At 43.8% G+C, this 13,943-nt stretch overlaps 1 protein-coding gene across 1 annotated transcript in view; it reads right to left on the reverse strand.

The window, feature by feature from the left end:
* The window catches only part of FRMPD2 (FERM and PDZ domain containing 2), a 123,461-nt gene that overhangs the window by 44,466 nt on the left and 65,052 nt on the right, over positions 1-13,943 (reverse strand). Inside the window, exons 13-15 of the mRNA XM_046652200.1 lie at positions 10,450-10,605; positions 6,129-6,314; positions 679-826 (exon numbers count right to left, since the gene is read on the reverse strand). Of these exons, the coding sequence (XP_046508156.1) occupies positions 679-826; positions 6,129-6,314; positions 10,450-10,605 (490 nt within the window). The remainder of the gene's footprint in view (positions 1-678; positions 827-6,128; positions 6,315-10,449; positions 10,606-13,943) is intronic.

Here is a 13,943-nt window from a genome sequence, read left to right on the forward strand (position 1 = left end):
GTTTGTATTTAAATATGTTAATCAAAATTACAAATTTTGTTCCTCATCGGCACTTACCACCTTTCAAGGGCTCAGTAGCTACAGACCGGTAGGGACCCCACCCTGAGTGGGGTAGATATTTCCATCATCAAAGCCAGTTCTGTCAGATGGTGCTAGATATGGTTTCATCTCATGCTTTTCCTCACTTAGCACACCTTCATGTCATCATTCTCCAAAAACTGATTTGCATGTCTCAACTATATAGACGCACTGTGATTTATTTCACTAGTCCTCCTTTTGGATATTTATGTTGTTTCAAATGGTCACTGTTATAAATAATGTTCTAGTGAACACTCGTGAGCATAAACTTTTGTGTACTTCTCTATTTATGACCTTTGGATAAATCTCTCTCTACAAGTAAAATTAGATACCCAAAGGACATAGATTTTTTAAGCCTTTTGAGATATATGCCCAATTGCCCTCTAGAAAGATTGTATCAATTTGCCCTCTCAATATTATTTAGTTTAGCATTTACCAATCTAAGAAAAAATATATATTTCATTTTAATTGTATTTCTTTAGTCATTAGGGAGATTTAAAACTCTTTAAATGTGTCTGGGTCAATTATATCGATTTATACAAACTATTTCATGAAATAACCAACTTGCCACACTGGAGGTTGAGAATAATGTCTACTTACCAGCTACAACACGGGGCGAGCTCATCTTAGCATTGAACCCGTGCTGGGCAGAGCAGAGGCCCAGCAAATATTTACAGGTCTTGCCCGAGTCAGTGACAAACGTGTGCTTTTTCCCCGTGATGCTGCTTGTGATGGTGAACTTCTTTCGCTGAAAGAAACAAACACAGACTTTCCTGTTGAACGTCCATATCCATCCCGCTGCAGCACACACTCCAGAGAGAAAGCGAGTGCAGGAGCCCCAGTTCCATATCAATTACCAGGCATCCAGCAGTGTATGACAGATGTTGTCTGACTCTGGACCAATATTTTTTCTTAAAGAAGATCCCTCTTTTTATTTTTTCCTTCATTCATAAATTGAATGTTTGTTTACGGGGCAACTGCTATCTGGGAAGGAGTGTGCTGGGTGAAAAGAATATAAACTGAGTCAGGCGCACACTCGGCCCTCAGCAAGCAGTGACCAGAATCCTGTCTCATTTTGAAAGGCTCTTAAATATACCTATCGTTTTCAGTGTACAAATTCCCAGAAGTTGCAGACAAACCCTCAGCTGGCAGGGTTGTAGGACAGACAGAAGCACTGCATGTATTCTCCCATTTCTTGCTATATGTGCCAGCACATAAGAGCTTTCTGGGTATTAATTCATTTCATCTTCAAAGCTACAGAATGAGGCATGTCCTGTCATCATCCTCATTCTGCAGATGAGGAAACAGACCAAGAGCTCTCAGAATACAGCAGGAACTGAGGTCACATCACCAAGAAATGCTTCCCACATTTATACCTCCCACATACACAGTGATAATATCTGTACAGCTCACCGGGATGAGCCAGAAATTACTGTCTCTATGGGGTTATCTATATGGAGCTTCATGGAAAAAGTCCATAACTTTTTGCCATATGTAATTCTAATAAGAACAATCAAATATAAAGTAATAGAGATGATATTAAATATGAATTTATTTATAACTTTCACATAAAATCTCTATTCTAGATATTCTAAATATTTCAATAAGAAACTTGAGCTTACTCCTATGAAGATCACTTTATAAATACAGGATTTATGCCTGAAACGCCTGATTTTCTTTAATGCTGATCCCTTTTAATTCGTGAACATCACCATTTCTAAGAAACTCCATTCACACAGTCAGATATTAACAAAAGGCAGCTAACCATTCACTGCTTTTCCTCTGAAAAACACCTTTTTACCATTAACCTAATTTTAGATAATTTGAGCATTCTCTAAATATTCTTTTCTTTTATTGACAAATGTAATGTTGAACTTCCTTCCACTAACCTAAACAGATCGTGGATCCAATTGAACTATACTATATCCAGCATTTTTTAAAATAATGTATTTTTTCAAACATTCATAGAAGCTACCTTACTAGCGTTAATAATTCTTCTTTAGTATTCAAAGTATAATAATGCCTGAACTCCACTATAGATCATTATATCCACCCATTTCTAAAGTTGAATATTTGCTTGGAATCCATCCACTTTGTCAGTACACACTGATACGCTTTCATACAGTCTTGACAATTTCGTTCTAAGTTCACTCAGGTATTAAAAAATTTTAGATAAGTTTTTAAAAACCTGATAACTATTTTTTAACAAATCTTAAAAGAGAGAATCATTCACATACACACGCACATCCCAATCTTTCTTCCAGCTCATAAACTCTTGACAAAACTCTCCTTTTGGACACCAATGCTCTAAGGTATTAAAGGCCACAGAGAATGGAATTCTGATCCCATTTCTTGCCATGAAGCTGAAAACAGTGTTGACTGCAGTGGTTTCAATTTTTTTCCACTTTGATAACATCATTTAATGGGAAATTCGTATCCGCAGGCAAACTTTCCCATAGGCAAGCCACTCTGTGAATAAGACAATGCACAACCTGAATATCAGGGTTTTCAGCACAAACATGAAGAATTTATTTACATCTCTGATGTTACAGTACCAACACACTCAGTGCTTCTGGAACATCATGTTTGTTTCAAAGCATTGGTTTCCCACCTCAAATATTTCATCCCCAGTGGTTTTATCGTTGTTGTTGTTTGTTCACATGCTAATTTGTTGGTTTGGTTTGAAACATCTTTTTGCAGAACGATAATATTCTTCTACAGGCAGATTTGCCGTAAAGCTAATGAAGCTGAAGGGACTCTGGAAATGTCTTCACATGTTTTTATAAAATGTGGAAAGTAAGATGCTTAATCACTTAAGACCACTGACTCTTCTTTCCACTCCAACTCCTTCCCACTTCTTCTCACCATAGACAGTGTTGCATGATGTGGAAGCAGATCTCGCTAAGGAGAAGTTGAAATGGGGATACATTTAGTGTAGATTCAGTAGGGTTTATTTACGGGGTTTGAAGTCTCTTCTGTATTAGTTCCTCGCCAGCCATCCCAGAATACTCCGTCCATTGGGCCAATTCATCAAAGTCTCAGCATAAAGGTATAGGGCCAGTGGCCATAGGAAATTGACCATGCCTACAATACCTGGCACCAGGAGTACGTGGGGTCAGCGCTGGAAGGGAACAAGGTTTGAAACGTACAGAGCCAGAGGCCAGTCTGTGGGAAATTTCTTCAATCATCAAAAATGAAAAACTGTAATTTAATTCTCAAAAACACCCAGACAAGTGGAAGTTCTGTTCTAACACAGATATACTTTGTAATTGCACATACTGCATTATCAATGCACGATGCAATACCTGTCTTTTTCTTGTGGGAATCACACGAAATAGAATTTATTAGGTTTCCTGTGTTAGCAGCACGGAAACCTATAGGGTGCCACGAAGAGCAAGGATGTCTGTGCAAAGCTGTATGTTTTATGCATCTTATCAGTAATAAAAACAACTTTCAATCAGTCAGGCTAGAAGAAAGACTAAATCATATTTCTATCCTCTCTAGAGAAAATGATATTACAAAAGTGTCATCACATGAAAAAGTAATCAGAGCATACGCCACCAAAAATTTGAAAGGAAAAAAGGAATCATAGAGTTTATCAGGGAGTTAATTAATAAAAATACTTTTGCGGGTATTTGTGATTTCACAGTATTTGCTCAGCTTTTTAAAATTCACAAGTTGTGGTGATTTCCTTTCTCATCCTGAGTGAATATTCACTTGCAGGCTGCCGTTCATAATTGGAACTTTGTATTCTTTTCCTTAAAGAAAGCCATGCAGAGCCCCGCTTTCCCCCTTTGCTCCCCAGACATTTTTACTACTGCTAATAACCGAGAACAGTTACTAACATGGGGGGGTTCATCTTTCGACAACGAACGCTTTCTCGATTAACTAATCTGAATTGATGTCGTCTCTGTTGCAGACAGGCTGCCGACGCATCTACAAATCACGTTCTTTGAAGGTAGCATTCTTCTTCATTTCCTTTGCTGGTTCTCTCCAGGCTGGCAAGATGAATGTCTGCAATTGTTCGAAGCATTTTGGTTTCCGCTACTAATTAGGCAAATTGAACCCAGCTTTCCGAGCTTGCTCTTGTATCATTCACCGAGTTCCCCGTTTTCTGTTTGCAGAAGCATGACGAATTCAAGTCATTTTCTGTGTAAGATGCCTGGCTTGTTTTGTGGCAAGAAGCTGGTGACATTACTTCACATGATGACTTTTCCATAAAAAGAGACATTCATGCTGAGGAAGAGGATGGTCATGAGGGCATGGCAATCCTAATTAGTGACAAGGGTCTTTTTAAGTTTGTCTTATGAACATGATGACTTTCCAGCTTTAATCAAGCAATTGTCTGTGGTCGTGGGGAAAAAAATATCTGTAAAAATTAAACCAACTTAAACATAAAGTACTTACTTAAGGGGACTGTTAAACTTTATGGCTTCAAAGAATTCCCTTTTTCAAAATTACTTTTTAGGTTACCTGCATTTTTACAAACATTTTGAAACAAATTACTTTGGAAATTGTGAACAATTAAACATGAGATAAAGAAAATAGGAAGCAATGCAATAGTATTGAATAAATTCAATAACTAAAATTCTTCAAGTAATCTCAAATTGAATTCAAGTAATTTGAGCCATTAAAATTCTGAAAAATTCACAAATATCAATATCACTTACTTTAAGCTATGGTCAAAAATATTTGGGAAAACGTCAGTTTGCTAATATTATAAAGCCTATTTTAATGAACTCAATTAAATTATACTCACTTATTTTTAGATGCAAGCTTTTTTTTCTAAATACAAAAAACACTTTAATATGAAATTCTATCAAGAATCGTACTTTAATAATATAACTTCAACAGCACAGATGGAAGAAACAAAAACATTGAGAAAATGAATAAAACCAATTATGTTCAACTTCAGAAATTCTAATATCAGATAGTGATAACAAAAACAGCCATCTAGTCAGTAGGAAACATTTTAAAACCATAAGAGAAAATTAAATAGAAAGAAAAACTAAGTTTTTTCCTGGGCCACAAGTTGAAGAACTGCATGTTTTATAATGAACTCGTTGCTGGAGTGATAGCTTCGTGCCTGCGATGGTCCACAGGACAGGCAGGCAATGGAGCTCCTAGTTACCACTCTCTGCAGTGGGGACACACACAATGTTTTGTTTTGGGTTGTTGTTTTGGTTTTTTTGGATTTTTTTTTTTTTTTTTTTTTTTTGCTGAGGAAGACTGGCCCTGAGCTAACATCTGTGCCCATCTTCCTCTACTTTATATGCAGGACACCTACCACAGCATGGCTTGCCAAGCAGTGCCATGTCTGCACCCGGGATCCCAACTGGCAAACCCCGGGCTGCCAAGAAGCAGAATATGAGCACTTAACTGCTGCACCACTGGGCCAGCCCCTGCACACAATATTTTTGATGGCAAATTTATTGTAACTAAATTCAGGAAGTATAAATACTCCAGGAAATAATGTTCCAATACAATTTCAAACACTGTACTTTAATAGGGATTTTTTGTTGTTGTTTTTAAAAGGCTTTTAAACTTTCAACAGCTGTCAAAGGTTGGCGGTCCCCAGTGGCCCGTGGCTCACCTGAGGCCCATGGGAGACAGGCCAGATGCCTTGGCACACTGTGCACAAAGGGAAAATGAAAAAATATCAGGAAAATGTTTCCAAACCATGCAGACTCCACAGCACCTACAGTACGCTCTCCTCCCCCATTTCCCACTCTGACCTCGCTCTCAACTTCTGTGGCTTCTCCAAATTAAGAGAATTTTACCCAGAGAGAAGTGTAGCTCTCTAGAGTGATGGCTGTCCGTGGGAGTGTTGGGGGACTGCGCGAGGGATGGTTGAGAAGAAATGGCCTCCTGGGGACTCTCAAGTCCCCTGGTAGACTTCTTCCAAATACGCCACAGTGCATCGGAGTAGGCTAGCTGACGGGCTGTGAGCCTGTCTGGTTAGGAGGAGCTCTCCTGACTCATTGCTCTTTACAGGGGCAACAGATCAAAGGACAATGAAACACGGTCACTGATCAATGAGCTCCACTCACGCAAGTCGAAATCTTCCAGATTTCTCTCCACTGAAACCGCAAAGTTGTAATTCTGCTGTTGTTTTTCACCTCGTACACTATGACACCCTTGGCACAGATCCCCAGGGCCATCTCCCCTTCTGGCCTTGTCTTCTCTGGGAGAACTCGATGAACCAGCACACCGTACTCCGGGAGCTGCTGAGTGACCTGGAGCAAGAAAAAGGCCAGTTTAGAAAAGACTGGCACACTGGTCTGAAATAAAGGGCTTCAAACTATTCCATGAAAAATATCTTCAGCTGTTCTAAAAAAAAAAAAAAAGAGTATAATTGCTAAATAAGTTTAAGAAACACTGAGCTACACAGATCTCCTTACTACAGAAATTCTTGGAATCTCTAATACAAGAGCATTTTTCTTTTTTTTTTTTTTGAGGAAGATTAGCCCTGAGCTAACATCTACCATCAATCCTCCTCTTTTTTGCTGAGGAAGACTGGCCCTGAGTGAACATCTGTGCCCATCTTCATCTACTTTATATGTGGGACACCTGCCACAGCGTGGCTTGATAAGCAGTGCGTAGGTCCCACACCTGGGATCCAAACCGGCAACCTCGGCCACCAAAGCAGAACATGTGAACTTAACCGCTGCACCACCAGGCAGACCCCATTTTTCTAATTTTTTAACCCAAGGAATCCTCTTTTCATGGAGTGCCTAAAACAACATCCAGAATACAGTTATTATGAATATGATGCAACAGCATAATAATATTGTGAACAAGTTTTTAGAGTTCAGACTCTTCTTGGTCATCTCAGTGTAAAGGCTTCCTTTTCCCAATCATGTCAATCAAAGTCTACTCCAATATTGTCAGGTCCACCCCTTCATTTTACAGATGGAAAAGGCCCAGGCACAGAAGGCAACCTTTCAGATGGTTAGCGTCACTGCTAAGTGAGATGAGCTGTGAACATCCTGCACAGAAAATGACCAATCACTGGCATTTCCTACCACGTGGCGGGGCCTCAGTGGTCCCCACAGCCCAAGGGCTGTCCTGAGCTTATCAGGTTAGGAGACTGAATTTTGTCAGGGGCCTGAGGGTCAATCAGAGTTGAGGACTGCATCAGGCCAACCAAATTCGTAAGAGAATATTGTATAAACCTAACACAAATGCTGTTATGTCTGGATGGTAGTCGCATCTCTATCTTGGTCTCCACCATCTTCATCTTCACCTGGAAGACGCCAGTCCTCATCAGAAGATTGAGGCCCTTGGACTCACAGCAGGAACATCTTGCTCTAGGCATCTGGAACCTTCTCAGAAGGGTTTCATTGGTGAGACCAGGTGTCCCATCTCTACACGTCCACGTCTCCATGCTCTGCTGGGGGCCTCCTGTGTCCCCCTCCTCCTCCATTCTCTGTAGCTGTTGCTGGTTTTCTTCTTGGAGGGTCACTTCCTCTCCAGGCTCTTAGGGCCATCTCCCCATTTTCCCTTCCCCCTGCATTGAGCAGCAAGGTTTAGACGGGACCCAGGCTTTGCCATCTTCCAGCCCACGCAGCACCCTCCCTGGACTGAAAACAGTTGCAACAAATGGCTGGTTTCTAGATATTCATCAAGAGGGTCACAACAATTCATATCCTTTGACCCTAAAATTCCTCTCCAGGGAATCTGTCCTACAAAAATACACTGAATAATCAAGACAGACCCTTCTCATAGTGACGTTCAGAGCAGATCACAGTGTTGGGTTGGGCGACTAGCCCCGGGAGGTAAATGATTTCCTAAAGTCAGTACCGTCTTAAAGGGGATTATCAGGAAGCCTTTACAAAGGGTATTTTCAAAGCATTTGTACTCATCTGGGGAATGCATATGTTATAATGCTAAGTGGGGAAAAATACCGGATACAACCAGTATGATTTCGACCACGAAAAAAAGAAAAGAAAATGTTTTGATAGAATAGCTCACCTCCTAGTTATGTGGAAAAAATGGTTCCACGGTTGAGAAGTTTGGAAAACACTGAGTTAACCTGAACATGCTGTTCTGGGATTAATATGCTAATGTATTTATGAATCTTCCAGACAGAGTATGTTATTCAGCGTTACCCAAACTGGGTTTCTGCCAAGCCTCCATCTAGTGTGAGATGATGAACTAGCAAAATTAGTCATCAGTGAACCGCAGGCCAATGGGCACCATCTGATAACGACAAAGAGGAGCCAGGAGGAGCTATAATCAAATGATCCAGGGACTGTTTATGGAGTAACTGGGGTCTGTGATGGGGTCCAAGGATTCAGGGCCCTCCCGACATTTACAACCTAGTAGAGGGGACAAGGAATGTACAGAAATGACTATAACAGAGTGTTTTAGCAATCTGTGTCAACAACGCTTGAAATATTGCCACCTCTTCTCCCGGTAAATCCACTCATGAGATTCCATCCCCTAGGAATTCAGTAGAAACGCAGCTCAAGATTTGTGTAGAAAAAGTGCTAATCTCGGGATTGTTTAAAATAGTCCCACACTTAAAATAATTTATGTGCCAAACACCAGCGTATTGAGAAAAAATTTAGGGCACACCATGTGTTGATTTAAAATAAACTTTCAAAACTTTAGTGAGATGGGATTATAAAAATACACAAAACTGCATATATAATGTAAAGCCAGTTTTAAATCCCTATGCATATACACATGTGAATGCACAGAACAAAGAGAGGAGGATAAATACGCCAAAATGTAATTGGGCTATTTCTAGGAGGCAGAATCATGAGCAAACGGTTACTTTCTAATCACGGAAGAAAGGACTCTGTTTAAGGAACGCTCACCCTAACGAGAAGGGTCACAATGTGCTCTGGGGGTTTCCAAGCCCCCTCCAGTTCCTGTGTCTGTACCCCAGGCGGTACATAGCATTGGCAAGCCTGACCAGCCACCAAGAGGAACCGAAAGAGGAAACTGATAAGATTGCATGCAAATGAAATCAAATCTATTCAGTGTTCTCTGTCAAAGACTGAAAAAACGTCTCCTGCATTTTTGCTTATGAGATGGTGACTTCCTTTGCAATCACCATGGGAGGGAGGGATACTGTGAGCCTGGCACACAAAGCAGGGCCCTGGGGAGAGGTGGGCAGGCACCATCAGCCCTGCCGGAGCTTCCAGGAGGGCCAGTGGGCCCCTCCACTGGCTCTGTGGTTCTGTGGCCACTCTCCATCACATGTGTGCTGATGGCTTTGAAGTTCCCACTTGTCCCTTGTCAAGGGGATGCTGCATTCTCTTGACAAGGAACACACGTGGCGGCTGCACTGTGGGATGCAGTGCGCACAGTTCTGCTGGGGCTTCTCAAATGACACGCTTGCAGGTTTATAGCGTGCTAGGTATTGCAGACAGTTCTAAGCTACCGACCGAAAGGAAAGGCAGACCTCGCCTTGGCAGTTCTGATTTCAAATGCCCGCCTCTAATAAAGACAAGAAAACATGGACGTAATATTTCTGTCTGTCTTGGGAGACTTTTGTACAGAGAAATGTATAAACCCCCGAGCTTCCTTTTCAAACTGTTCCCCAACTCTAAAGGCCAGCCGGGTATCCTGCCCTGGGGATGCTGGAGACGCCTCCAACCATGTGCCCCCAGTTCCATCTGCACGGGCAGAGCGGCCATTCCCTCCCGTCCTGATATAGAGTAACAGCACCATCCTGGTGTTGTTATCATTCTCATCAGGCAGTTATCACTGTCTTACACACCTGTCTGTCCTCCCTGGGGGCAGGGAATTCGTCCTTTCTGTCTCCGATCCCCACAGTGCCTGGCCCACAGCTGGCGTAAGCTGTGGAGTGAGCAAAGTCTATCCATGGGGGCTCTGTGTGTGCCCACCAACATGGGGGACTGAAATGCCGCTGCTTTGCTCGAGGGTTGAAGAAAGAGTGGACCAGAGCTGGACGCACCCGCAGGGACCACACCATCTGTGCTGTGCCTGGATAGCTGCCCGGAAGCTGCAAACTTGGGGTCTCTCAGTGGCTTTGCCCTTGGCTCACGCCCCAGTTTTGTACTTCAGTTGTCCCATATGTCGTCTGTGAGAAATGTGGTCTCTCTACTCACAGAAAAGTGACTGTGAGCTCTAGGGTGGGAGAAAGGCTGGCCATACCCATGCTAGACCACTAACCCCTACCCGTCTTTAGGGATCATTTCCAATGCCACCTGCTTCCAGAAGCCTCTCCTTGCCCCTCAGGGCAATGGAGCTTCGTTCCTCCCCGAGCCTCAAGTCCCTCGCTCGTACCTCCTCACCGGTCTGAGCACATCCGACCCAGAGAGAAGGCTCTGGAGGGCACTGCTGACTACATCGCCTTGAACACCAACACCCCTCTCAAAGGTACGGAGGCCTCACCCTCAAGAACTCCAGCTCAGCATCCTCTCCCCAGAGCACGGGGCTCAGACGGTGCATCTCTGAGACTTCGACCTGGACCCGGAAAGCGGTCATCCTCTCAATCAGACTTGCTGGGACGTAATCTTCAACTCGAAAGTAGGCTTTACTCTCTCCCTGCTGGAAATAAGATGCAGAAGAGAAGGTGATGACCAAGATGCCTTCTGGAGAGCTCTGAGCAGAACAGAAGTCTGTGTGCTGTCAAAACTCAGGCTGGGGCCCCAGGGCAAAGATGCTCCTCTGAAGGGCCCACCCGGGATATCTTTTTCCACTAAATTAGAAGTTGGGCCAAACCACATGACATGAATAGGAGGGAGAGAAGAAAGGAGCCACCCATTTTTGAGACCCTTCTGTATGCCCACTGGTCATCAGGATACTCTTTTGATCCTCACAGTAATCCTACAAGGACAGCATTATTATTGCCATTGCCAAGAGAACAAGACAAATAAGGAAGGATGGCATTCAACAGAGCCAAGGTCACACTGCTTGTAAGTGACAGACACAAGATTTGGTCACCCAAAGCCCTCACACATTCTATGGTGCCACGCCACTTCCCAAAAGGTACAGAAAGCCCTGGCCCTAAAACTTTGTTTCTTTTTATTCCTTTAGCTTTCCTGTCTGCTTGTGCTCCTGGCACACTGTCCGCTCTGACCAGGGAGGTCTTGGCTGCGGGACCATTTCTCCATGAGAAGGTGATCAAGAAGTAGCCCCCTGAATGAGAGAAGATCTGACACCCCCACCCCGCCCCAGGCCTGAACCTTCACCAGGTCTGCTCTTCAGGGAACCGGAGGCTGTAGCCCCACCGGGAGCGGCTGGAAGATCAGCATCGCTCGCAGCCTGATGCCGGGTTCCCAGATGCAGGCTCTGGGGCAGAGAGAGGAATGCAGACATCTTGGAGGAGTGGCGTCAGGGTCACCTGTAAAGAATGAGAAAGGCAGCACTTGGCAGAGCGAGTAGCTGACCCTGCCCCATATTCCTGAATCAGCCCATCCCGGGCTCAGGCAGCCCCTCTTGGCCTAATCTCAGGCAAGACATTTCCCCACAGCTGAGGACAGCTGCCCACGAGAAAAGCAGCAGGGAGCCCGGAGCATCTGAACTTCTCAAGGCTTGGGGTGGGTCACTTGGCCTGAGGAAAGGATCTCAAGGGGACAGCACAGCATCCACTATATACCCACGCTCCTGGTGTGGCACAGGCCTGTCCCCATGTGGCTGTGGACTGAACTCCTCCAGCCTAAGGCTGGCCGGTGCCAGTTCTGAGCTCAGCTCAGAGACGCAGAGGGAAAGAAATTGCTCAGCAAGCTAGTACACAAAAATGCATTTAGTATGGCCAAAATCCAGAACACTGACAACACCAAGTGCTGATGGGGATGCGGAGCAACTGGAACTCTCATTCATTGCTGGTGAAACCAGCAACAAATTAGCCATTGATGATTAAGTAGCTAGGAACTGAAGGGTTTTTTTCCTTTTTGCAATTACTGATTACAGCTTTTAGCTGTTTAACTCACCCATTGTTAACTGTGCTGCTTAGGCAAAATGCTATCTGACTCCCAGTAGGCTCCTACAGAGAACATCTTCCTGGAGCGTGGGTCACCATGGTAATGGGTGTGTGAGCTGTTTTTCAGGAAATAGAACCCCTTCGTCCACTCCAGGCTGGCTGAGTCCACCAACTCATCAACCGGGCCAGTGCAGATGTCCAATAGGCAACCTTTTGACGTTGAGAGGCTAAAAATTTCACCTTCAGATCATACTCATGCCGCCATTTTGTGAGCATATGTCCTATGAAGAGGCATGAAGTCTGACTATGCTTGCACAGATCATCAATGACCTCACCTTCAATCCCCTCTCTCCACATTTCTGACCACCTTGCCCCTCATCCCATAAATATCCCTGAGTCCCTATTTTTGGGGACGTGGATTTGAGGCTCATGCTCTCACTTTCCTGCATGGCTGCCTTGTGAGTAAACTCTCTCTCTGCTGCAATCTCGTCGTCTGGGTGTTTGGCTTTCCGGGCAGTGGGCAAAAATGAACCTGGCGCAGTAACACTGGTGGGACTGCAAAGTGGTACAGCCAGTTTGGAAGGCAGTGTGTCAGTTTCTTACAGAACTAAACTTACTCTTACCATACAATCCAGCAATCACACTTCTTGGTATCTACCCAAAGGAGCTGAAAACTTATGTCCACACGAAAACCTGCACACGGATATTTACAGCAGCTTTATTCCTAATTGCAAAAACTTGGAAATGAAAGATATCCTTCAGTAGGTGAGTGGGTAAATAAACTGTGGTACATCCAGACAACAGAATGTTACTCGGCGCTAAAAAGAAATGAGCCATGAAAAGACATGGAGGAAGCCTAAACGCACATTACTAAGTGAAAGAAGCCAATCTGAAAAAGCTATAAACTGTAAGAGTCCAACTCTATGACATTCTGAAAAGGGCAAAGCTATGAAGACAGTAAAAAAGATCAGTGCTTGCCAGGGGGTAGGGAGGCGGAGGGGTGAAGAGGTGGAGCACAGAGGGTCAGGACGGCAGTGAAACCACTCTGTATGATTCCATAACGGCGGGTACACATCATTGTACATTTGTCCAAACCCATAGCCTGTACAACACCAAGACTGAACCCTAATGTAAGCTGTAGACTCTGGGGGATAATGATGTGTCAATGCAGGTTCTTCAGTTGGAACAAAGTAGCCCTCTGGTGGGGGTGTTGATAATGGGGAGGCTATGCATGTGTGGGGCAGGGGTTATATAGGAAATCTCTGTACCTTCCCTTCAATTTTGCTGTGGACCTAAAATTACTCTAACAAAAAAGTCTATTTAAACATTTTTAAAAAGTATTTAGGACCTTTGAGCCAGCATCTCATTACTAGGAGTGTAGCCAAGGGAAGAAGTCAATGTCGGCCTAAAAAAGCTCCAGCGCAAACATTTATTTCCATGTCATTTATGAAAAGGAAAGATCAGAAGCAACCGGAACGATAATAATAGTAGTTACCACGTCCATGGCCCTTCTGGGAGATCCCGGACGCTGAGAGAACAGACAAGTGAGGGAAGCTCCAGCCCTGCTCCAGCAAAACGCCTAGCCATCCCCAAAGATGGTTAGGAAGGCCGTGGGAAGACACAGACCATCAGTGAGAAACAGAACGCGAACCGAAGGTGGCCACGTTTACAGCGGGGTAAGGCCGCGGGGGTGGGCAAAGGCTGGAAGAGAATGCGCCCAGAAGAAAGTCGTCTGTTGCAATGATGTGATTAAGGATACTAACTTTATACCAAAATATCTTTGTCTCCCTTGTTAAACTGCAAATGTATTCACTTCCCTGCTTAGAATTCTTCAGTGGCTTCCAATCTTTCACTACAGTGGTTTCCAGATTCTTTTTCTGTCCAGCTCCAGAACCATTTATCACACCATATGTTAGCCCCTGAGGAGGGCACACGAAGCGCCTCCCGCATCCCACCAGCGTGC

Source organism: Equus quagga, chromosome 2, assembly GCF_021613505.1.
Source record: "Equus quagga isolate Etosha38 chromosome 2, UCLA_HA_Equagga_1.0, whole genome shotgun sequence".
NCBI lineage: Eukaryota > Metazoa > Chordata > Mammalia > Perissodactyla > Equidae > Equus > Equus quagga.